Below are 24083 nucleotides of genomic sequence, written 5' to 3'. Positions count from 1 at the left end.
GATAGCAAAACTGCACAAGAATTTTTTTTTGTTTGTTTTGGTTTTGATGAGCAAACAGCCTCAGCAACAAGATAAATCTCTCTTTGGAAGGCACAGTGCCATCATTCTGTCTCTAAAGTGATTTTTATCTCAAACCTGCGTTTCATCATCTGTTATCTGGCCAGGAAACTGTGCCAGTTCTACCTGCAGTGTTTCAACACACTGCTGTTGAAGGTCAGAAACACAGACTTATGTAATACTTACAGGAACAGTGAAATATCGACTGGAAAGACCGTGTGTGACTTTACAGCAAACATTGGGAAATCGTAATCAGTAGATAGACTCTCGTGCATGTGCGGGATGAATGAAGAGGGGGAGACATGGGTGTGGTCTACTTACTGGGACTGGTGATGCCAAATCCATCTCTCTCTGTCCTCCTTGATCGAGCGCTGGCTGACCTCGCTGCAACGGAGGAACAAATATACGTTAGTGACACCGTCTGCTTTGGAGTGATACTGATAGCGTATAAAAGCTGGTGTAGAGAAGAAATATTGCTCTTCTTCTGATTAAAGACTTCTCTGCCCACATTTCTGTGGTCGGACCAGCATACATGACAGGATCGCTGGTTCAACAAAGTGTCTCAATATCTGGCATTTAATCTATATTTTCTTAAAGTCCAAGAAGCATATTGTGCTTTAAAGATTACACCAAACAGCCAATGTGACAATCAAACATTCAAAATAACACATTTAAGTTGCCCTTGAGCAGCATCTGCTGTCAATATCAACGTTCCTTCACATAGCAGCATCAGTTCCATCCCAACTATGTGACATCACATGAACAAGCCACAAGTGGAATATAGTTACTTCACTTTCTCCTCGACACCAAATAATCTTCAGCTGTCGTGGAAAACTAAAGTCCAGCCATGTTTGAAAGATTGTCATTATTGCCCGACCACAGAGAATATTTGGATATGGAAGGAACAGTTTGTTCCTATTTTTAGAGTTGTGTGGAACATGCTGGAAGAACAGTCACACAGAACCAAGTCCGAAGCTCCTGCAGACGGTATAGATCATCATGTGAGGATGAGGAAAGATTTTGATGATACTCTGTTCATATTTTATAAAAACACAATAATGCACAGTTCACCTTAGAGTTTGTGTATTTCATTTTGTGTTTAGTTGCCTTTAGTGTTTGTGTACTTCATTCTGTGTCCAGTTTTAGTCTGATGGCACATAGATGTTTGAATAAAGATGCCTTGAACGCATTGTTTCGTGACTTAACTGCAGGGGAGCTGTAGCTTCTATTGCTGCTTCCCACAGACCTGAATCACCTGTCAAGGTCCCATCTAGACCACAGATTCAACATTAGGTTTTACACTTGAGTTTGTGTCTCATCATGGACTCCAGTTTTTGATTTCCTTGTTGTTGTTTTTTTCTTATTTTGGCCAAGTATTTTACTTTGAAAACTTGTGTCTGGTACGATGACTTCCTGTCTTTCTTTGTTTCCCGTCTGTTAATCTGTCTCGGTTCATATGTTGTCAGACCCATCTTTAGTTCATCCCGCCTGTTTTCCGTACATTCCAAACCAGCTTTGTTTTGGGTTTTGTTTTCTTGTACAGTAAATCAGCTGACGTCTCTGATGCCTTCTGCAAATGTTGCCTCCACACCAACAAACTCTACCTTCCCCTCCACAATAGTAATGTGGAGCTGAGACAATGAGACAGTGAGCAGGCCATGACGCAGCAATGGCGTTTCTCTTATTCAAGCCACACATCCTTTTCTCTTCTCTCCCCTCCTCCTGCTCCTCCTCCTCCTCCTCCCACATCACCGCTGCTCAGATGAGGTGAGTTCAGCTGGTGGCCCGTGAGTCAGTTGTACCATCCGTTTATTAAGTTCTTAAAAATACTTCCTACCGCAAATCAGGATTTGACATGACATCCATCCTCTGCCAATAATGCCAGCAGACGTGGTGGTTTCCAGTTTGTGTTGTCACTGGTTTCAACACAAAGACAGCTGGTCTGAGGGGATGGAAGCTAATGTGTGAGCGGAAGGCATGAATAACACCTCTGTTTTGTGTGTGTGTGTGTGTGTGTGTGTGTGTGTGTGAGAGAGAGAGAGAGAGAGAAAGAGAGAGAGAGAGAGGGAGAGAGAGAGAGAGAGGGGGAAATTTGAAGCTACTGTAAGAGGTGATGAAATACGCAGTTTTTCTGCCTCTCTGCTATAAAATCATGGTGACAGATGATTCAATAACACCTGTATTGTAATATTACCCATTTCACTGCAACAATATATGGACTAATAAACAACATATAACACACACACACACACACACACACACACACACAAACATATATCTGCAGGAAGGATGCTTATTCTAAAAAAAAAAAAAGATAGCTAGGCTCATTATTTTTGAAATGATGTCATGCAGCAATACAGATATAATGATAAAATGTGCAGAGCAGAGTTGTGCTGGTGTCAGAGTAATCAAAATCAGAGAGCCTAACACTATGAAGCAGCTAGTCAAAGCGCTGCAATACAAAACCTGTCCAAAGAATGAAAACTTACTTCTATTGCTAGCGAAAATTAAACAGAAAATATCAAAGTAGCAACAAAAATGTTTCCAACCATCTGTAATTAACTCCAGAGGGAACACCTCAGCCTGATGCGATGTTTGAGAACTGGGGGGGAGAGGGACACCAAACATTACACAATAATGTGCTAGATTTTACAAAAAAAAAGTGTACTTTGCCTTTCAGCCAGCCATGTATAATTAGCTTGAAGCTAATAGCAACCTCATGCTAACAACTACGAACAACAGCACAACTGTGCAACAAAAATCCATTTTAAAAACTCTCAATACACATCATCTTCATCTTCTAACGCTTTGATTTATGCTCAAACCAAACTCTTCCAATTCCTTTCCAAAGAAGTGAGGCAGCAGAGGAAACTAATGTTTAACTAGTAAGGGTTAAATATACTGTACTTTTTGGGTAAAATATTCCTTAATGGTTCATCTTTGGCTGATACAGTGAGAATAGGCTTCATAGTTTTGGTGCAATCTTGCTGGTGGACGGATAAAGAATCAAGACCTAAGTGTCTCGATATAATGACACAATGTAACTGATGAATCCCGTTTAGTCACCGCCTTCTTTTAAGAGCACAGACTTAAGAAGGCAGCGTTGATGTAGATCGCTGCGAAAGGTCTCGATTGTTGACTCAGACAGGAAGTCTAAACTCTTGAATCACTAACAGAGAGATCAGAATGTCAAAGGCACAATAGTCTTCTTCAAGTGCAAATCCCTGGTCTACCTCCAGCTACAACCTCCATTAGTCTAGAATGTGAGTGTGTGCACATGTTTTGTTTAAAAGCTGCTTGTATGTGTGTGTGTGTGTGTGTGGGTGAAACGAAGAACAACTAGGAGCCTGCACCGTCTATAAAGCCTTGCAGCCAAAAAACATGCCTGTACTTATTTACTCTGTAGTCCACCCCCTCCATCCCCCGATTCACACACTCATATGCACAAAATCACACCCTTGTAACACACAATGTCTAGAAGCTTCCGAGCAAAGTTTACTGCTTTAGAGTGTCACCACCGCAAAGTTGTGTTGATGAGGTCTAATTTGGTACTATTTGATGCAAAAGTGGCTGCGTGGTGTAAGCTGAGGGCAAAATACTGACACACACACACACACACACACACACACACACACACAAAGCGCAAACATTAGCAAATCACAGGTAGCATGGAAAGTAAAAGAGTGACACCTGCAAAGTTTGACTGTGCGCTGTTGTAAATGTGTAAATGAGCGTGTGTGTCTTACTGTACTCACACCTGCTCGGTCTTGTCTAGAACACACACACTCACACAGACACACAAACACACTCACACACACACAGCATGTATCATTGCTTGAACAGGTCATAGAAATCTTCTGCCACAATGATCTATGTCTCTTTTCCCTTCAAGGAAAATCTTTGAGGTCATATTAGCTTTGTACAATCAAGGTCATGCAAGTCACATGATGCATGAAAAGAATGGAACCAGTGTTTATGCTAATGGAAAAAGGACTCGGGGCAATGCTGAGACTTAGATCACGGACCTGAGTAAATGTGGGCCTGCCTGCGTATTTGCTATAGGCCTCAACTGATTGATTGGTGTGTGTTTGTGAGAGAGAGAGAGAGAGAGAGAGAGAGAGAGAGAGAGAGTGAGAGAGAGAGAGAGAGAGAGTGAGAGAGAGAGAGAGAGAGAGAGAGAGAGAGAGAGAGAGAGACATGACCGGTCAAGTGCGTGGCTACGCCTGGACAAACACGTCAACTGATTAGTTATCGGCCTCGGATGACTAGTTAGGTAAACAGGAGAGGGTGCAGCACTTCAGCGCACTTGAAACGGCAATCACACACATACATCAATGGAGGCTGGCAAACACTCGAGGGTGGAGCGATCACGCTGTAATCTGTCACTTCGGAGGGTTTTTGGAATTGAAAAAGTCGTTCATGACATCCTTGTTAGAGCAGGAGGAGAGAGGAGGTGAAGGAGCGCCAAAGTCCCTTTTGTTGTTGTTGGTTGGATGAGCCAAAACCAAGAGTTTGATCAGGAAACCATCCCTCAACTAGTTTTCTAGTGATATTATTGAATTCTTTGCACCTTGATAGAGGATTTTTTTTTTTTTTATCAATTTCACCCACCTCTACAGGCTCTAATTCATGAGAGAAATGTGAAAAAAAACACCTAAAATCAGGATTATATCATGAAAAGTCATAGAAATTCACAGTTTTTCTTCTATTTTTTTTTTTTACAATCAAATTAAAGATACAAGTAATTGAGGAGGTGTAAATCATGCGTCCCTGACTCGAATGTAATTCATTCATGCACCAAAATGTCCTTCCCTCCCCCTGTAAGACCTAGAAAGTTCATCCTTGCAGCGAATTTCACAACGTGAAGTTTTTTTTTTTCTTTTCTTCTGTTTTTCTTTTCTTTCAAAAACACAACTTGTGTAACAGCAACAACGTGGTTTCGTGTGTGGGGGGTGGAACGTTTGTGCCTAAGTACTATGTATATACATTTTTCTTTTCTTCTTTCCATATGTATATTTCTGTATGTTTATGCTTACACATCTATAGGTTTCTCATAACATCTAAATAAAGAATACGAAGAAAAGGAGAAAAAAAAAGTTGCGACAGACTCCCTGCAGTTCGTACGGAGCATAAAAACTGCGAGCTGCTTCTTCATGTTTAGTTTTGACTCCGGAGAGAGAAAGCAGACCCGTCACTGGTGACCTGAGAGGTCTGGATGGTTCGTACAGATTTATTTTGGCTCCGAACTATTCAGTGCTTCATAAACTCTTAGAGTAGTATTTTTAAAATTGATTTTTTGACAGACAGGAAGCCATGAGAACCGGAGTGTTACGATCCAGCTTTTTGGAGGGAGGTGTGTTCTGAATCTTCAGCAGACTTGTAAAGTACCCAACTACTGTCAGCAAGTCTGTGGGAGATAAGTGCATGAACCTTGGACCATGAAGTCCTTAACCCTTGAAATATTATTCAGGAATTCAAATTGTCTGAATGCTGCTGTTGAAATTCCAAGTCTAGGATGAAACCAAGATTTGTGGTGTTGTTGTTGTTGTTGTTTTTTAAAACTATTATTATTTTTTGGATCAAAATATGTTTTAATTATTTTTTCGATTTGTTCTTATCGGGTTCCAAACACCATTTCTTCAGTTTAATCTTCGCTCAACTGAGGAGAATTCTTTCGCGTCTGATAAGTGCTTTGTTAAATGCACATATTCAGCGCTTGATGAGATTATACTGCATCGGTGATCCGGCTGTGACAATTTGTACGTCACCTGTATTTTTAAGAATTGTGCTGTTGTTTATATTCTGAGTGAGTGGGTGCTGGATGTATAACTTTGATATATTTAGCAATGCGGTATTGCATGTGTTGTTGTTTTTTTTTTATGAATACATATTGAATGAACCTAATACAATATATTCAAAATGAAACTGCAGATTTTTGCAACCGATTGTAGAACAGAACATACGCTCTGACATCGCCGTTTCACGGTTGAGATTGATTCGAATAATCACATTTTTTTATAGTGAAAAAAGCTTCACAACCTGTCTTCGCTCTGACTGCTTGTCCATCTGTTTTTATTATTTTTTTTATGACCCTCATTACACATGTTGGGGCTATGCTGCAAACAAGGCATTTCACAACTCTTGAATCAACTGTGAAAAGAGAGGGAGTGGACGGATGGCTGCAGAAGAAGAGAAGTGCAAGACGGCCAGACGGCCATTTCTCAAGATTGTTTTTACAGGCTAGATAAGACCTTTACCTGGATGCACTTTTAATGAGTGAGGACCACACCAAATGCTGTCTCTCTCTCTCTCTCTCTCTCTCTCTCTCTCTCTCTCTCTCTCTCACACACACACACACACACACACACACACAGAGGAAAGACACTGGCCTTGACCCCTGCTCTCAAATGAATAGCTGTTGTTCTGGCGCCAAAGGAATGAGCCGGCGACACCTCTTCCTACCTCCGCGCTTTCAACACAACTCTACTGCTCACTCACCACACGCATTGTAGCACAGTCACCTCGCCGCGCTACACACAATGCAAACGCAAGCTCGCATCATGTAATATAGGAGTGTTTTAATCAAGGGTTTGGCAGGATACGAGTGAAGTCAATAAAACAGCACTGATAGGGATCAGCCTTCCTTCTTGTGCGGCTGTTAAAAGAGTCCGTTAAAAAGACCATAGAGCTTTATGGATTGAAACATCCCCCCTCCAGGAAACATGTTGTTAGATGGTACAGGTGAACATAAAAAGTGAGGGAAGAGAGCTCAGGTTAACCAGTTCATAAGGTTTTACTATCTAACTAAGGGCAACAGATCACTCACTCGGGCCATTCATTTTTTAATTGTGTAATTACGTTTGCTGTGTCAGCTGCTGGTATTTTAGCTGACATCCAAAAGCTCCTCGCCGCTAGCAGTTCAGCTAACGTTAGCTAGCAGTAACATTAGCTAGCAGTAACGTTAGCTTGCAATAATGTAAGCTTGCTTTTCCTGGTTTGCATTCAGCTCAAGTTGTTAAAATCTAGTTTTATCATTTCTGACTCTTGTGTTGTCTTTGCGCTGTTTTTGCTGCCAACATTACTTGCAAAATTACATTTAACATTAGCGTAATTAGATGCAGACTCACTTTTAAAGAATTTGAATTTAGAGGAATGAAAGCACATGGCGCGAACACATAAGGTGTATAATTCCCTGTATATAATACAATAAATTTACATAAATAGTTTGGCAAATAGACGTCTTGTAAATTGTTTTATGTCGTTAACATCTGTACCCTGTATTCACTTTGTGAATTCAGAGAGTAAACTTTGATTTGCTGATCATGGCTGATACCACACACCAGTATATGGGAGCAGCAGCGCTTGTTTTCAACTCCAAGCACTATTTTTCTGAATTATCGTGTAATAAAGCTGATTGAACTGGTTTGGTTCAGTCACTTGCTAAATGGCATTAAATAGTTTGTATTGAAACAACAAATTCCAAGTTTTTAGTTTCAACGTCTATTTGTGATGGCTAAATTAAAATACTTCCTTATTCTATTACCCCCCCCCCCCCCCCACACACACACACACACACACACAGGCAGTCTGATATCAGCAGCAGCAGCAGCAGCAGCAGCAACTTCAGCATCACAGAGCTGCATTCTTAGCAGCAGATAATAAACACAGACCGGAGTGGACACTTCAGAGGAGGCTCCACGCGGCTGAGAGGGGGAGGTCCAAGCACAGCAGACGTAGATGGTGGGCCTCCTGCACTCAGGGAGACATACGTCAGTGGCATTATGTTGCAAACATCAGGCGTTAAAGTGGGGTCTTGAGGAATATACATCGTATCTGGTCCACCATCTGCTGCTCCGTGCACCATTATTTGAGATCATACCAAGCGGAGTACTGTACGTGCATGTCCACGTGCTCCAATACCTTATTATTCCACTACTCACAGGCCTCTAGGAAGCCAAATTGAGGGTTAGACCATCCTCGGCATGTTCTGCTAGATGACAGGGCAAATATGTCTCAACAAAGTTTATAGCTTGACTTTCAAGTTACCATCTAACAATAGCTTTAGGCTCAGAATCAAAGCCTCACTTACTCACCAGTATAAACAGGCAAAAAGCAGTAATGTGGTGCAGAGTGAGGTATTTGTCACACAGTAGTGGAGCTAGGTGTGTATGTGTGAGTGGGACATAAAAGCACATACCAGGAGAAGAGAGGTGTACTGGGAAAATAATGAGTCTGTGTATGTGTGTGTTGGTGCAGGCTGTTATTCATGCAGGTTACTCATTGATCCAGACGACTGGAGGGAGGGTGTGTGTGGCAGGGATCGACTCCACGACATGAGTGAACACAGGCACACAATCATGTACACAATCGTGCCGTGTGCCTGTTTGTGCGTGCAAGGGTATTTGCGTACAAAATGTACACACACATGCTGACACACAAGTCGACCTTACTCGTGAAAGTCAACCCCCCCCCCCCCACACACACACATCTCTGATGCTTGTCTAAACACCCCTACGCTAGAGGAGTGTCTTTGACAATACACACACACTTTGTTATTAGTCTATTCCACAAGCAAATGGAGCTCTGATGAGGAATGTGTCAACACACATCACACGCAGAAGGAGAACACACACACACACACACACACACACACACACACACAGGAGGGAGAGAGAGGTGGCATGACCCAACTTGTGCTTGGCTCCAGTGGAAAGCTGTCGGACGCTCCATCACACAAAGACTCTGGAAAGAGGACCCGGGAAGACCGGCATTCCATGGGATGGGGTTGTGTACATTGGATTGAGCTGGAGCTTAGAGGGAGGAAGAGAAGGGGGAGGAGGGCAATGAGGTAGAGGGGATGTAAGTGAGAGTAAGCGCCGCTGGAAAAAAAGGGGGTGATGGGAAAGAGAGGACGATGAAGAGAGGCGGGGAGGAGGGAGAGGGACGTCACAGGTATGGATGAGGATGCTTGTGGGTGACTAGGAAGCAAAGGTTGAACGAGGATGCAGAGCTCACAATGGAAATGATTCACAGGCCGCACACACACTCTACCATCCCTGAAATAAACCAAGCCAAAAAACACACGTACATGACACATACATAAATCAAGTCCTGCTCAGTGCCAGTGGGACAGACCAGTATGGCCCAATAAAAATGTCAGCCCTCACAGATCGGAGTAAACAGTGTTTCAGTCCCTTTTAGTGCTCCAACCACTAATAAAAGAAGGTGTGTGAGCACTGGAGCTTTAAAAACTCATTTTCTCTAAAGAAGATCTCTCTGTCTCTCCCTCTCTCTCTCTCTCTCTCTCTCTCTCTCTCTCTCTCTCTCTCTCTCTCTCTCTCTCTGTGTGCCACCTTCCTTCTGTCACATATGAAAATACATCATGTGGAGCCCAAATCCGCAAAAAGTGCAGGGTAACCACACCCACAAACCCAGCCTGGGCCAAGAGGTTAAAAAAAGGGAAGAAAAAGAAGAGATGAGCAATGTTGCAATGAGGAAAAATCACCGTCAGTCCTGTTAAATTTTCACCTAAAATGCACACGCACGCACACACACACACACACACACACACACACACACACGCACACGCACACAAAAGGTGCAAAACAGGACACACAAATGTGACATTATAAGGAAACCACAAACTTACCTGAATATGATTTCTTCATGACTGCAGATGTTTCCTCCTCTAGTCGTTAACCTTTAACAATTAATTTCAAAATGGAAACTTTTTTTTTCTTTTTTACAACGCTTGTCAATAGAACGTTTGCATCCGTTACTTTTACAGCCTTATTGATTTTCCTCTAAAGAGCACCTCTCCTCCTTTTTTTCCGTTTCGCGAAGGTACTTTAACTCCTTGTCAAAGTTTGGAGACTTATTCCAATCCAGCGGGAACCTCCTGGAGAGTCGTTTCTCTTCTGGGAATGGATACAGTCACACCTGCGCTCCTGACGCACGCCCAGTCCGGGAGCGGAGCGGGAGGGGTTTGCTGTAAATGCGGGGCTTTCACGCAGCCTATCAAGGATTAGAATGAAAGAATCATGTCCGCTGCTTGATGTTTAAGGGGATCAAGCCGTGACGAGTTAATTAGTGGGACAGCTCGGTAATTAATCCTGTAAACAAGTTAATGCGCTATTAAGATCTGTTGCGCATGATTGGGATATAGTTGGATAATCAAATTATCGTTTAAAACGGACAAGAGGTTTATCCCTTTCACTCATACGCCACCAAGTTTGCTTGTTTGTGTGTGCCTGTGCGTGTGTGTTCCTCTCATGTTGTGGAAACAATCTGTTTAGGCAGGAGGGGATTTACCTCCATTTCAAGGACTAAAAACAAGTCCTCCTGCGTTTTTGGGTGGAAAGTTTATTTCAAACTAAGCCAGAACATCTCTTCTATTTCTTCAATTCTGTGTGGGTGTGTGTGTTTGCGCGCGTGTGTGCGTCTTAACCTCGTGTGTGCTTGGGTGGGACGACACTGTTAATTATGTCCACATCCATTCAAACATTCAGTGACCTTTAACCTTTTTTAAATTCCACTTGTCAAACTGCGGCAACCTGCTTCATGTTCTCCAGACCTGAGCATGTGGTGAGCTGCAGCGCCCTCTTGTGGTTGCTGCTGCTGCTCCTGCTGGTCTCTTCCACCTCCTCCCAGTACAGCAGCAGGTATCTTCATCCACTGATAAGTATGAGCTCCAGTTAAAAGTCATGTATTTAGAAAGTGCCGACCTCTCCACCGCGAGACTCAAAGCTCTTTACAATGTTGTCTCATTCAGCTATTCACACACACACACACACACACACACACACACACACACACACACACACACACACTGATGACGGAGACTGGTATGCAACGGGCCAATTAGGAGCCATCGGGGCCTGGTTGCCTGGTTGTTAGACACTCTGCTACTCACAAATAACTCAATAACTCTGTGAACGCTGGGCCTTCATGTTAGCAACTGTGTTCTACCAACATTTTTGAAAATTAATATTGTATTAGTGTTGTGTTCTTTCCGTCCCGTGATCTTTTTAGGTTAGTTTCACTATATTTTGAGCTTTTGTTTGTTTGTTTGTCTGGAGAATTTCTCAGAAGCTTCCTTGTCAATTTTTAGGAAACTTGATGGAGTGATGTAGCCCGGGAAAAGGAAGAGGCCATTCAGTTTTGTGTCGGATCCAGGAAACCTCAACCCTGAGTGTCAGTCACTGAAATGTTTCTCGTATCTGACTTTGGCTGAGTAGGAAAAAAAACAAGTGTTACTTTTCTGGAATCAATACATCCGATTTTGAGATCCTGTTTGATAGAGAGTTGATTTTGCGACATCCACTTTCTTAGAGGTTGTTGAAACAGACACATCGGCGCTGATGACTTACACTGAAATTGTGAAGTGCCTGACCCAGAAAAACACGCACAAAAGTCTGCTGAATATTGCAGCGTCATCAGACAGCGGTGTCAACATCCATCCTGCTGTGTACAGATGTGTAAAATGCTTGTTTGTAAAGGAAGTGGCACAAAAGATTGAAGTGAATCGTGTTCTCAGAATCAGATGACTATGTTTTGCTCACAGACCACAGATGGACTGATTCGGTTGTTTCTTGGGATGGTTTTGGGGCTGAAGCATTCTTTTCAAAGATGTCACTGGAGGTGAATGGCTGTGTAACAATAATAAGCACTGTAGGAAAGAGAATACACTCTGTTTTGATGAGAAAATCATAATCATCTGACCACTTTTTAAAAGGTATTTTGGTTTGGGTCACTGCACTGGAAAAGTCCATCCTTAGTCACTTTCCTTTGCTTTGTGTGCTTTTTCCAAATGTGGGACACTGGATCACAACATCAGGACCCTGCAGCCGGATACCACATTCGGCATTTCTGCATTCATGAAAAAATATCCAATAACTGCTGATTCAGAGCGTCAGTGGTTCTGTGTACCAGATGTGTCAAGCATGATTGCCTGCAATAAAACCTGGGGAGGAACGTATGGGTTCCGTCTCACGCCGAAGGGTTAGTTAGTTAGTGATTGCTGAGTAAAACCAAGGAACCCCCCAAAAATTTGAGATCATCTTAGTATTGTGAGTCAGACGGACCGCTGGTAACTTCCACATTTGCTTGCTCTGATAAACTCGGTTCATCTTAACACTCGAATCAACTGTGACTTCCCCTTGTTTTCAAAATGCTGCAGGCACTGAGCCCCTGGTTTCTGCGTTCTCAGTATTCCAGCAGCTTTATCGTTCCCTCTTTCAGCTACAATCTTCTTCAGGAAAATCGCTGAGATGATTTTCAGAGGTCGCAAGCTAGTTTGGGGCAAAAATGAACGAACAAATCCTTTTAGCCAAATTCTTTTAGTGTCCGAGTCGATGTATCAACCTTTCACACGTACAGACATGAATCACACTTCTTTGTTTTTTTTAGACTGGCTGAATTTTTTTTTTTTTTTAATGTTGATGTTAAAAACTGGTTTGGCTTATAAAAATGTCACCCTGGTGGTGCGCAACATTTATTGAGCTGACATTGCGTACAGAGGAGTTGGATGCAGAATGATTACTGCTGACGTCTTTAAGGAAAAGTATCATAACCTGAAAGTTTCGAGACATTTAACAGTATCAGCTCACCACGAGTCGCAGCCTAGATTGGACTCTCGACCATTGTCAGCGTCTACAGCGTGAGGATGGACTCTGTTATCTACAGTCCTTTCCAATCGCTAATCTAAATAAAAGTATACTTCAATGTCTCTTTGTTGAACTGAACGGCCGTGGCAACGCATCTCCACGCTGGTGTAGGAACGACTGCTGGGATACGTGGCTGAGGATGGATGGACAGATGGACGGAACGGCACAAATGTACAGTATCTTCACGTGTACGTTTGCTTTTCTTTTTTTCCCTTTCGTATGAACTGCAATCACCCAAATGCATAACGTGACCTGATGGAGTCTGTGGACGGGCAGCAGCCATTCAGCTTCATAAGAGGAAGAGAAACATAAATCCTTGACATGAAGCATAAAACAGATCCAAGTATAAGCAATAAACACATTTGAAATATCTTTGTGTTTTTTTTTCATAAATTCTAATTTTTTAACAAACTAATATACTCGCTTTGAAAGGCTGACATTTTGACAATCTGTGAAAACGCCTCTGACCTTTAAGGTCGCGGGTAACGTCCAACGCCACTGCTCATCTTGAAACAGGAGCCTGCCTGTGTTTGTAAAGACTGAGAGACAAATTCAGTGTATCATTTCACACACTGAAAGAATCAGCAGATACAGTGAGAGCTTCAAAGCTTCACAATAAAAAAAAAAAAAAAGCGTAACCTCAATACCTCAGCTTAACGTGCAGCGCCATGGCAGATTATCATCTCTTAAAAGCCGTATTGCTTTCCTCACATGCATACGTGCATTATCATTTTCTGTTTCCTGTTACAAGTTGGAACAGGTAGAGAAACTGACGCAGTTGCACGATGAAGAGGCGGCTGAGCGGAGTTAAGCAGAGCTGACATTGTGGTGTCGGTGACCTCCTGGACTTCAGCTTGCTTTTATGTCATATTTCATGTAAAAGGGGCCCCAGTTTCCGTTGGTGTGCGACCACTCACCTCAGTGTTTCCATCTCTTTTAAGTTTTTTTTTCTTTCTGTCTGACACTGCTTCTCACTCCACCGTACCCTCTGACACAACTTTTGCATATTTTACACTTAAGCACATCAGCAGCGCTTTGCTGCATGGTGAAGGAAAGACATATTCACAGCTTGCCACCACAGAGAGACCACACAAGTAAACAGTCGCCTCATCTGCACACTGCTGGAAGGTGACAAACAATGTGACATTTTAACGTCTCTGTGCTCAGATGCAGCTCTGTACCTGCTTCTTACACAGTTTGAGGATGTTTGCACGAGTGAAAACACTTGGCCGCTGGTTATGAATTCAGATTTTGTCAAATGGTCTTCTTCTTCCTCTGGTTTTCAACTTGCGACAGATGGCAGTGGCGAAAGCAGGGTGCAGGAGTCTGCATTCGCCCCAGACATCTTGCTGCATGTTCGCAAGCATGCAACACGGTTGTTTGCAAAGGAACTGGCATAAAAAGGAAAAGAGATGACAGTGTATAAACCAGGTGGGAGTAAGTCCCACGCGCAAATCTCAAGTAAGTCTCAAGTCTTAACCCTCAAGTCCCAAGCAAGTCTCGAGTCATTTTTGTGAGTGTCGAGTCGAGACGTAGCTCTGGTCAAGTAAGGCACAAGTCAAGTCACAAAAATATAATAAGCTGGAGGACAAGCGTCTTAAAGTGCTGAACTTTTACTTGCAACAAATATTTCAATATGTCGGAAAAAAAAACCCAACAACCATTGCATTAAATAGTGAACTTGAACAAGTTTGACTTCTATGTCCATGACTCATTCAAAGAAGCCTCAGAGAGAGAAACAAACAGGGCAGTTAGGCCTTGTTTTTGTGAATGTGTGTGTGTGTGTGTGTGTGTGTGAGAGAGAGAGAGGGAGAGATATTAGTCAAATCGTCTGCTATTTGAGAAGCTGGATTAATTTAAAACTAAAACATCACCATGACTCAAAGCTCTTCTCTCTTTTGACTTAAGAAGATGGGCGTCAGAGTGAACTGGTGAGCTCTCACATCACTTACTTCTTCTTGTGGAGCCTGACAAACCGAATAAAAGTCAACAAGGTATCTGACATTTTGGCACTGCAGATGTTGCAAACTGTTATGCGTTTTTTTTCTTCTTCTTCATTACTTTTTGTTGTCAGTTGAATATTTTCTGAAGCCGGACTTTTTGATTTTCGGAACAGGGGAACCACCTTCCATCCTCCAAAACCCCAGCCCCTCTACAACCGCTGGGGTGATGTGTGCGTCACTTGGTTAGATTACAAGTTGCCAGGTTAGCCCACACGCAACAGGAAACATCCGTTTGAAAAGAAATAACATTTTATAATTAAAGCTGCAAGCAGCGTTGTTAGGGCCTGAGCCCCCGCAAGGCCTACGGCCGCGTCCTTGACACCGGCCCCAATCCAACGGTGTGATCGGCAAATCCCTAGGCCGTGTAGTTTAGGAGATACGAGCCTCAGTGCGCTGCACAGTGTGAGTGCAGAGCTGAGAGCCGGCCCTTTAAGAGCCCCTCCCTTCTCTGCTCGCTCTCTGCTATCTGTGTCAGAGTGGAGAGCAGAGGAGGATTTGGCAGTTTTACTGTGAAACACAGTCATAACTCTGCATATATGGGTCAAAAGTGTAATGTAAAGACATCAGTTCGTAGAGTTTTTTCTCAGGAATTCAATGGTGTGTTTTCTGAAGGTGTGAGTGTTTTAGTTTAGAAGCTACAAGTGTTTGTTTGAGAGTATGTACATGAGGGCAGAGAAGCTCCAATTGTGGTTTCCATGACTACAGTAAACAAATCTCTGCCATCTCTGTCAGAGCTGAGAGCAGAGCTGAGAGCAGAGCTGCCAGCTGGCCCTTTAAGAACCCCTCCCCCGCTGCACTTTCTTTGATCTGTGCTAGAGTGGAGAGAGTGGAGGATTCAGAGAAATGTAGTGTGTAAAAGCTGAATAACTCGGCCTACGTTGGTGGAAAGTAACACAAAATACCATATTTTTGTAGGGATTTTTGTCAGGAATACAGTGATATGTTTTTAAAAGCTGTGCGATGTATGGTATAGACGTGAGAAGCATTTGTTCGAGAGTATGTACCATGAGAGGACACGGCCTCCCCATTGACTTCCATTGTAAGTGTGAAACGTGTCTCCCCCACTTTGAGGGCTTATAAAATCCAAACCGAGCGCGTAGTATATTAACCTTTACAGATTTTTGAAGAGCACAGTTGGGAGAGTAATGTGTGAAAGTTTGGAAGCCCTGGCATTTACGGTTTAGGAGGAGATAGATTTTGTTCGGGGAGTAAAAAAAGTCCTGATTTTGACAGTTTTGTCCAATTTGTGGACATTCTGTTGGAGATAGGTGAGGGGTCAGAGTGTAAGAATTGTTCGTCTTGATGAGACGAGTCCAACGGTGTTGGTCCCATGTCTGTGGGAGTTTTGTGTGAGGAGTTATAGCGCGCGAAATTAAAAAAAATTATCTTTTTTTGTGTGGCTCCCTAGGTGGCGCTATAGACTTTTGTGGCGTTTTTGTTTTTGATTAGTGAATGTTGAGACATACCGAACGATTGTGCCGAAATTCAGCGAATTTCATGCATGTTCAGGGGGTCAAATTAGATTATGCGCGTTATGCGCATTATGCGCATATAGCGCGCACTCATTGAGAGCAAGAACAGTATAATACCAGGTTTTGAATGGGTGTGTATGTGAAAACTGGCTCCGGGTCGTCTGACCCAGTTGCCTCATGGGTGTTGGGGGGGCCTGGGACACTGTTTAGTGTGTGTTTTTAGTGTTTTTAGTGCTGCTAATGTGTTGCTCTGCCGAGCAAACATAATAGGGCCTGAGCCAGAAGTACCTTCTGGCTCAGGCCCTAATAATTCACCTATTAACAAAGAGAGCGATGACCTGTCAACTCATTGTCTAAGTCAAGTCTCAAGTCATGAATAGCAAGTCAAAGTCTTTAGTCACGCAAGTCACAAGTCCCTCAATCTTGCAACCTTAGTCTGACTCGAGTCAAGTCACTGACTCAAGTCCCTGTGTCTGGTCTACACCTGCTGAATGTGCTTAACGTGCAGGGAAGGAATTGAGCTGTCATTAGAAGTGATAGCTAGCTTTGTTTTTGAACCCTCGTCTACGATGCAACATTCAGTCGTGAAAAACACTGATACAATGCGGGAGATCAGTGGCTTAAAAACGAAACCGCAAAGTAGGTCCTTTGTCTTTTTATCTCGTTTGTCCCTGCAGCGTACTCTCCTTTACTGTCAGTGACCGACAGCGTTACACACAGCGTTACTTTCTCTACATAATCCAAAATGCTGGCAGGTCTAATCTCTGAGTGCCTTAGCAGTTTTATCTGCTCGTATTTATGAAACCTCATGCTTTCCACTTATCGAATGCTGCCAGAGTTGCGCAGATATTTCATATAATCAGACACTGAGATCACTCTGTTGCTTTTTCTCTGACCCTGAATGAAAGCTGGACATTGTCAGTTTTAAGGTAATTGACAATAAAGAAAAGCTTCCTCGAAACTTCAGGTTAACCGGTTAATTTTATTCATTTATTTGGAGTTAAGAGTTTATGAAATGCGAACTAATTTCAGATAAAGACATCTTTTTTTTCCCCTCTGCTTTTTTTCCCCCCCTGTGCTGTTGCAGAAAAAAGAAGTTTGAAGAAAAACCTTAACATGGCACACATGTTTGCTGATCAGAGTCACATGATTCATCCTCCCTTCTTTGGTTAATTGGGGAAGAGTTTCCACTGATATCAGCTTGGTCATAAATCCCTGCTGCAAGGCCTCTGGCTGAGTTCAGATTATGGGTTCTGGGTCACCGTGCCATCCTCTTTATCGCAGATAAAATCCAGTTTTCCACAACTGGTTAGAAGAGATAGAGAGAGAGAGAGAGAGAGAGAGAGAGAGAGAGAGAGAGAGAGAGAGAGATTCAGGATGTAAAATTAACATCTGGTGCTGATTTGGAGTCTCTAAGTCACCTTATTAATTTTGCAGCGTATGAAAAAACACAAACTTCTTCCCAAAAATATTTATATATGATATAGGAAGCATGGCAATACAATTCATAACAAGGGGTGTTTCCTGTTTTTCCTGTCTTGGACTCACATTTGGAGTCTCTCAGTCACCTAACATGGAAGCTATTGGAGAAATAAAAAGATACATTTTGCAACACATGAAAAATATTAAATTCATACAAAATATAGGGGGCAATAAAAAGAGGCGTGTCCTGTATTTCTGTTCTGGAATTTTTATTTTATTTTTTTTTTACTGATTTGGAGACTCTTAGTCACCTGACATGGAAGCAACTGAAAAAATCCCAACAAATAATTTTGCTACCAATCCCCCCCCTCCCCACCCCCTCCTGCAATAAAAAGAGGAGTGTCCAGTACTTTGGCTGTACTCGGGTAATATCGGGTACCGATTCTGGGTCCCGAAGGAAAATGATACAGAAGCTGCTGAATTTTCACCACCCTCAAAGAAAGCTAGTCCAGACACAGCTACAAATCTTTCGTTTATTGTTCATGACTGTATTTTTTTTTTTAAATGTTACAAGATCCACTTATTGGAGCAAATACATACAGTAATATCTATTTTAAATCACATTCAAATGATCTCTGTCTTTAGTTAAAAATTAAAGAAATCTGCAGTAAGACTTTGTACAAAACTATCGCTGAAACTAAAGGAGGAATATATTAATATTACAAAGAAAAGAGGAAAAAAGAAAAGAGAGCCGGTTGGAACCGGTGTCGACTAAACATTTGTGCTTCTCTTCCACTTTCAACAAGAATCATGTTCATTTATTGTGCTTGACAACTTCAAAAACTTCATTGGCACTTGAAGTAGTGCTGTATTGTACATCGTATGCGTTTTTGTCCTCCAGCGGTGATGAGAAGTTTCACGCCCACCACTTCTCCTGCAGGGATTCAGAGACTTCAGTGTCTGATGGTTCCTCGCATGTCTTCGTAAACATCGTTGTTGGGCATCCGCCTCGGTTTCATGGTGGCTTTAAACTTCTTGGTCTAAGTAAGACAACAAATATTTCTCATTAGCAAGTTTAGATGTAACAGTATTCAGTGTATGTTTTCCCATCGAGGCTTCGCTCATAATTTATCTTCGCAAATGACAGCATGGTACAATTTTTTGGGTGTAAAACTAGAAAATTACGTTGATAACAAATACATGGAAATGTAGTATAGTGGGAGAGTGAGGAGGGTAAAGTGTGAAACTGTCAGAACTATAATGTCACTTGCTTCATCCGCCATCGCTGATGAGAAGTTAGAACTCTGAACCGAAATTCCCAGTTATACATTTTTCTCAGATGAGTACTCACCTAGCAGGGACATGGAAACACCCCACCCCCCTGGGCTCTTGCTATTGAATGACTCACACATACACACACACACACACACACACACACACACACACACACACACACACACACACACACGTACCTTATAGATGCTCCATACGAGGAAGACCACGAGGATGACAGTCAGTACAATAGCAGAGATGACAACGGTCACCAGGATTATGCTTCTATTTGGTTGCTCACACTGCGGATCTAATCAATAATAGTATGAATACAAATTTGCAGTGGAACAGTAAACATACCGTATGTTAAAATATCCAAGGCTCACCTGTCACCACCAGCAGCACAGACCCGGTCCCTTTAGTATCTTTTGATGAGGAGGAGACGGCGTCGAACCCTTTGTAGATGCACCAGTAAAGTCCCGTGTCATCAGAGGTCAGGTTTGTGATCACAACGTCCAGATACGGGAAAACCCCGTGTAATTGAAGTCTCCCCTTGAACTCTTTGGCGACGGTGGGTTCTTTTGACTCGTCCTTCACCACAACATCAAACTCCCCATTGAGACCTTTTTCCAGTTCCATTAAAATCTGGCCTGGTTCAGATGTTCTGCACTGGATGGTGATAAACCCTCCGACATCCCTCCATACCACAGTGCTATTCTCTACTGGGGGGAGACACATGTCATATTTATAATAATTTATTATAATAAAACAGCAAAGTACTTCTGCCTTTAGAATCCACTTACCATTTTTACCCAGGGTCGTGTAGAAGAGACTGACGGTGGTTATGAGCCTCAACCAGACAGCAGACATGCTCACTTCAGAGGGAAATGAGCGTATGAGTGTGTTTACATCCACATTACCTGGTATGATACCAAAAAAGCAGGAACACGTGACCTCTATGCAGCTAATGAGAAGCACGGTAAGAGTAATCCCATAACTAACAGAAGATAAGTAACAGTAGTCTGTTCCACAACAGTGGAAAGAAAATAAATATTCTTCTGTTTTATCTGTTGAACACCTGACCCTTGTATATGTATTTCCAGTGATATCCCATAATTTCATCAGATTGTCATCTCTAAACTGACCCCAAAAAAAGAAAGAAAGAAAAGAAAAGAAGGCGTTACAACAGTCTGAGTGTAACCGCATAGAAGATTTCCATTTTCCAGGAGCATCAGATCGTGCTTGATATGTTTTTGATAATTTCACAAATAGTGAGTCAGTGCATGCTGCAGCAAAAGTAGGTCAAAGAGTGTTCTTTGAATGAACTGGGTTTGCTGCAACAGTGCCATCTAGTGGTAAACAGCAGGGGAACTAGATCTAAAAGTTCAATTCACCCTTCCTAACACATCCATCCATCAGACTCACACAGAAAGATCCTGTGCCTGAGCTGGGACTCAAACCCAGAACCTTCTTGCTGTGAGGCGACAGTGCTGACCACTGCACCACCGTGCCGCCCTCTTGACACATGTATATGTAACTGTAACAATAATCTGGATCTAGTGAGACTGATGGGTAGTATTTTCTTATTGTTGCAGACATATTAAGAAATTGAATATATCAGATCCAGCATGTCTATGAACTGTTTGCATGTTCTCCCTGTACCTGCGTGGATTCTCTCTGGTACTCCAGCTTCCTCCCACATTTCAAAGACCAGGGTGAACCCCACCTCCCCTCCCGAAGGCTGCTGGGATAGGCTCCAGACCCCCCACGACCCTTAACAGGATAAGCGGTAGAGGATGGATGGATGGATGGATGGGAACTGCTATTATATACCACACTATCATAAACTTAAATAAAAGAACTTTTAATTGTATCTTTTCATTCGTGTTTGTGTGTTGTTGTCTCCTGCCCCACATACATGACATACATGCCATTCAGAAGTTTAAAGAACCAAAAGGGAGCAGAAAGTAAAAAAAAAAAAAAACTAGAACCAGAACTCAGTAAAGCCTCAGAAAGAGAAAAACACCATCAAATAAAGTACAAAGGAACCTCAGTGAGATTTTAAGATCCTAACATGACTCAATCAGGGGCTTTAAACATGTCCTGTGCTTTCCATGAGCGAACACACAGTTAAAGAATCAAAGCAGTTCATCATGTTAGCCAAGACCTCTGCAGTACATTTAGGTTAGAATTCATTTTGCAAGCAACACCGTGGTTTAGGGTTAGTTCACACTGTCAACACCTGGTGCATTCATGTGCGTTCGTTCATGAGAGCGTCCGCCTCAACCACCGACCAGTGTCAACAGAGATCAACAACAACCAAATATACTTAAATGAAGCAAAACAACTCAAAGTGGATCCTTGTTTATAATAAATTACCACAAAAAATTAATCCAAGAGCTTCTCATCTGGTGAGGGAGCAAAACACGCACCTACACACACACACACACACACACACACACACACACACACACACACACACACACACACACACACACACACACACACACACACACACGATGCAGATGTGGAGCCTCTCTGACTGGATCACTGGAAACCAATTTCCTTCACACTCTTTGTGGTTGTAAGAACAGAGCGCACCATCAAAGAAAAACAAAAACACAAGGACACTCAAACATTTTGACTGTGAGGTGGAAAATATCCAGAACACTCTCATGACACCATCACAAATAAACGATGCCTAACTTACAAAAATGTCCCTGAAGTGACTTTTTACAGCAGGAAGTCTAATAGTAGGAGCGACACTGACATCTTCCTGAGTGTGTGCGCCAACATAAAAAAAAAAACCCAAAAAACCTATCTGGAAATGTAAACATCAATAAACGTCAATACAAGCTTTCACGGTGGTGCATTTTTAAAGAGACACACATCCTCTGGGACTCCTCCATCGATTCCCTTCCTCCAGTCTCCTCCGGTTTGGGAGGATGTTGTGAGCCGGAGCAGACACTAACTTGTCCTCCCTCTGTTGCCACAGAAACATCATGTATCCATTTGCAAATCCCAACTTCCTGTTTAGAACTCCTGACGTTACATTTGTGATATCACCAATCTACGTTGGGGACTTCCTGGAGTGCTGAGTCACAGCTGGATGATTGATTGTCTCACTGATGACTCATCCCATCTCCAGCCTCCCCTCCTCCTCTTCCTCTTCAGACATCTCCAGGGAGTCACATGGCCACATCTGGAGAGCACATGCTATAATGCTTCCGTCAATACATTGAAGTTGCAGATGAAGAGCCTGGTTAAACATTCATCTCAGGAACCATTTAAATAACTTGGCATATGGCTGCGGGGGAGGAAAATGCTAATCTCTTCTTTTCCAGGAAGATTAATTGGCTGATCAGAAGGGGGTTGAGGGTTTAGACATGAGGGTCTGCAGTTTTACCCACCAGGACAAACTGAAGCTGACTCAGGCCTCTGGGGGGTTGTGGTGGGGTGGGAAGTGTGAGGGGGCTCATCAGAGCAATATTCAGAGAAGGAATCCATTTGCAGGTATAATGAAAAGCGCTGGACTGTTCTTGCCTCGCCCTCACTGACTGCACACCAACATCCTGGCATTTCTCCAAAGCAGGAAGTTCTTGTCCTGATCCTGAGTGACCTTTACGTGCCTTTCACGGCCGATGGAACACAACCGTGCCACAGCTCTCCTCACAGGGCACAGAGAAAAGCCACTGCAGCTCTATTCTCTACTTTAATGTTCGAACACATGCTTGGCTGATGTGTGTGTGTGTGTGTGTGTGTGTGTGTGTGTGTGTTTGTATAGGGCAAAACAGATGTTGTTTGTGTTTAGAAGGAAGGAAAGCTCTTTCTTCTCATGGGCTCCAGAGTTTGTTTTTCATTTTTTCTTTTTTTTTTTGTTTCAAGACAGATTCAATGAAGCTGAGATTTATCATGGCTTACAGACTTCACCCCTGCAGTGATGATCTCCTTCCCAGGCCCCCTCAGCTGAACTCTAAGAGGCTTACATAGCGTCAAGACTACAATACACCACCAGCCCGGCAGGTTACAGTCACGGAGGACAGTCGGGATGACTTCAAATCCTACAGCATCGCCGTCTATCGGAGATTTCCTCACGGACACGTTAGAATCAATGAGTATTACTGATTCAGGGGGTGAAAGGTCTTGAAAATATAGAACAGATTCATCTCAGGTGCAGAATTTTGTAACTTCCAATCAGGGCCGACCAAAGTTTATTTTTTGTGTCAAGAACGAACAGAAGAAGGTCAAAATCTAAAATCGTTTATTTGAAATTATGCAATTTTTTTGTTTGTCAACTCAATCCTGTGTGGGACATGAAATTTTTACTGATTTATTATTAGTTTGTTGTTTTTTCCTTCTACGTTATTATCAGGTAATACCTTGCTCATCTTTTATTCGTTGTATTTAGTCTTTGTATTGAATTGTTTTGTTTTGAGGACCCAGGAGGATGACCTGTTACCAAATCGGCACCCCATGGGGATGAAATTAAAACCAAAGACGATAAATATGGAGAAATAATTTAGCGAAAATAAACACGACACAACGAAGCCAATCTCTTACATGATCTCCAAATATATAAGGGACATATGAAAAACTTACATTTCTTTCAGGAGCCATTTTCCCATCACCGTTAGCTAAACTGAAAGGAGTTAACGCTCATATAAACCAGCCTTACGTTATTATTTTTTCCATTTTCAACACTTTTATGTTTCCATTTCATCTGTTTTCGTATTTCCAGGTTTTAACTGCTCATATAAGCAACATCTTAACTTGTTTTTGTTATTACATATGATTTTTGTCATGTGTGGCTTTTACTCATTATTTTCAAGTACACTGATTTGGCACTTGTGTTAAATGTGCTGTCTGCATAGCCTGTTGATTGATCGAGGTTCCCTGCTGCAATGGTGGGTTTTCACAGTACGACAATTGTATTATTAAAAAAATACTGCACACTCTCTTTGTTATCATCCATTATTGACTACAAATGCAATGACAACAGCATTTTTTATTTGGTTAAAATAACTTGAAGCCATTATTTCTAACAAAAGTTTGTTTAAAAAAAAAAAAGTCTTTTATTTGAAATCAGGGTTGTTACCGGCGGATGCATAGAACTTTATGCCCATTGTCAGCATTAAGAACCTGGTATATATCTAATACGTACATATAAGATCAGTGCTCTTCTAAATGAAATA

The 24083-nt window shown here is 42.3% G+C and overlaps 2 protein-coding genes across 4 annotated transcripts in view; both read right to left on the bottom strand.

The window, feature by feature from the left end:
- Positions 1–9997, bottom strand: part of septin9a (septin 9a) — a 64344-nt gene extending 54347 nt beyond the window's left edge. Inside the window, exons 1-2 of one of the 2 annotated variants that reach the window (XM_086184184.1) lie at positions 9707–9997; positions 379–441 (exon numbers count right to left, since the gene is read on the bottom strand). In XM_086184184.1, the coding sequence (XP_086040310.1) occupies positions 379–441; positions 9707–9725 (82 nt within the window). In that variant the 5' untranslated portion in view covers positions 9726–9997. The remainder of the gene's footprint in view (positions 1–378; positions 442–9706) is intronic. The other variant, XM_086184188.1, reaches the window with a different exon arrangement.
- An 8031-nt stretch (positions 9998–18028) lies between these two features.
- On the bottom strand, positions 18029–20083 carry LOC147245222 (uncharacterized). 2 transcript variants are annotated; one of them, XM_086185080.1, is made up of 4 exons: positions 19695–20083; positions 19278–19610; positions 19092–19201; positions 18029–18659 (listed from the first exon to the last, which is right to left on the bottom strand). In XM_086185080.1, the coding sequence occupies exons 1-4, from the start codon at positions 20011–20013 to the stop codon at positions 18573–18575; spliced, it is 849 nt and encodes a 282-aa protein (XP_086041206.1). In that variant the 5' UTR covers positions 20014–20083; the 3' UTR covers positions 18029–18572. The 2 variants fall into 2 exon arrangements, with proteins under 2 accessions (XP_086041206.1, XP_086041205.1); XM_086185079.1 differs by having other exon boundaries at positions 18030–18659; positions 19278–19613; positions 19695–20076.
- Positions 20084–24083: the final 4000 nt, after the last annotated feature.

Source organism: Aulostomus chinensis, chromosome 18 (assembly GCF_037954235.1).
Source record: "Aulostomus chinensis isolate RoL2024-O1b breed Wild chromosome 18, RoL_Achi_v1.0, whole genome shotgun sequence".
Taxonomy (NCBI): domain Eukaryota; kingdom Metazoa; phylum Chordata; class Actinopteri; order Syngnathiformes; family Aulostomidae; genus Aulostomus; species Aulostomus chinensis.
This window is presented reverse-complemented; position numbering and strand designations above follow the sequence as displayed.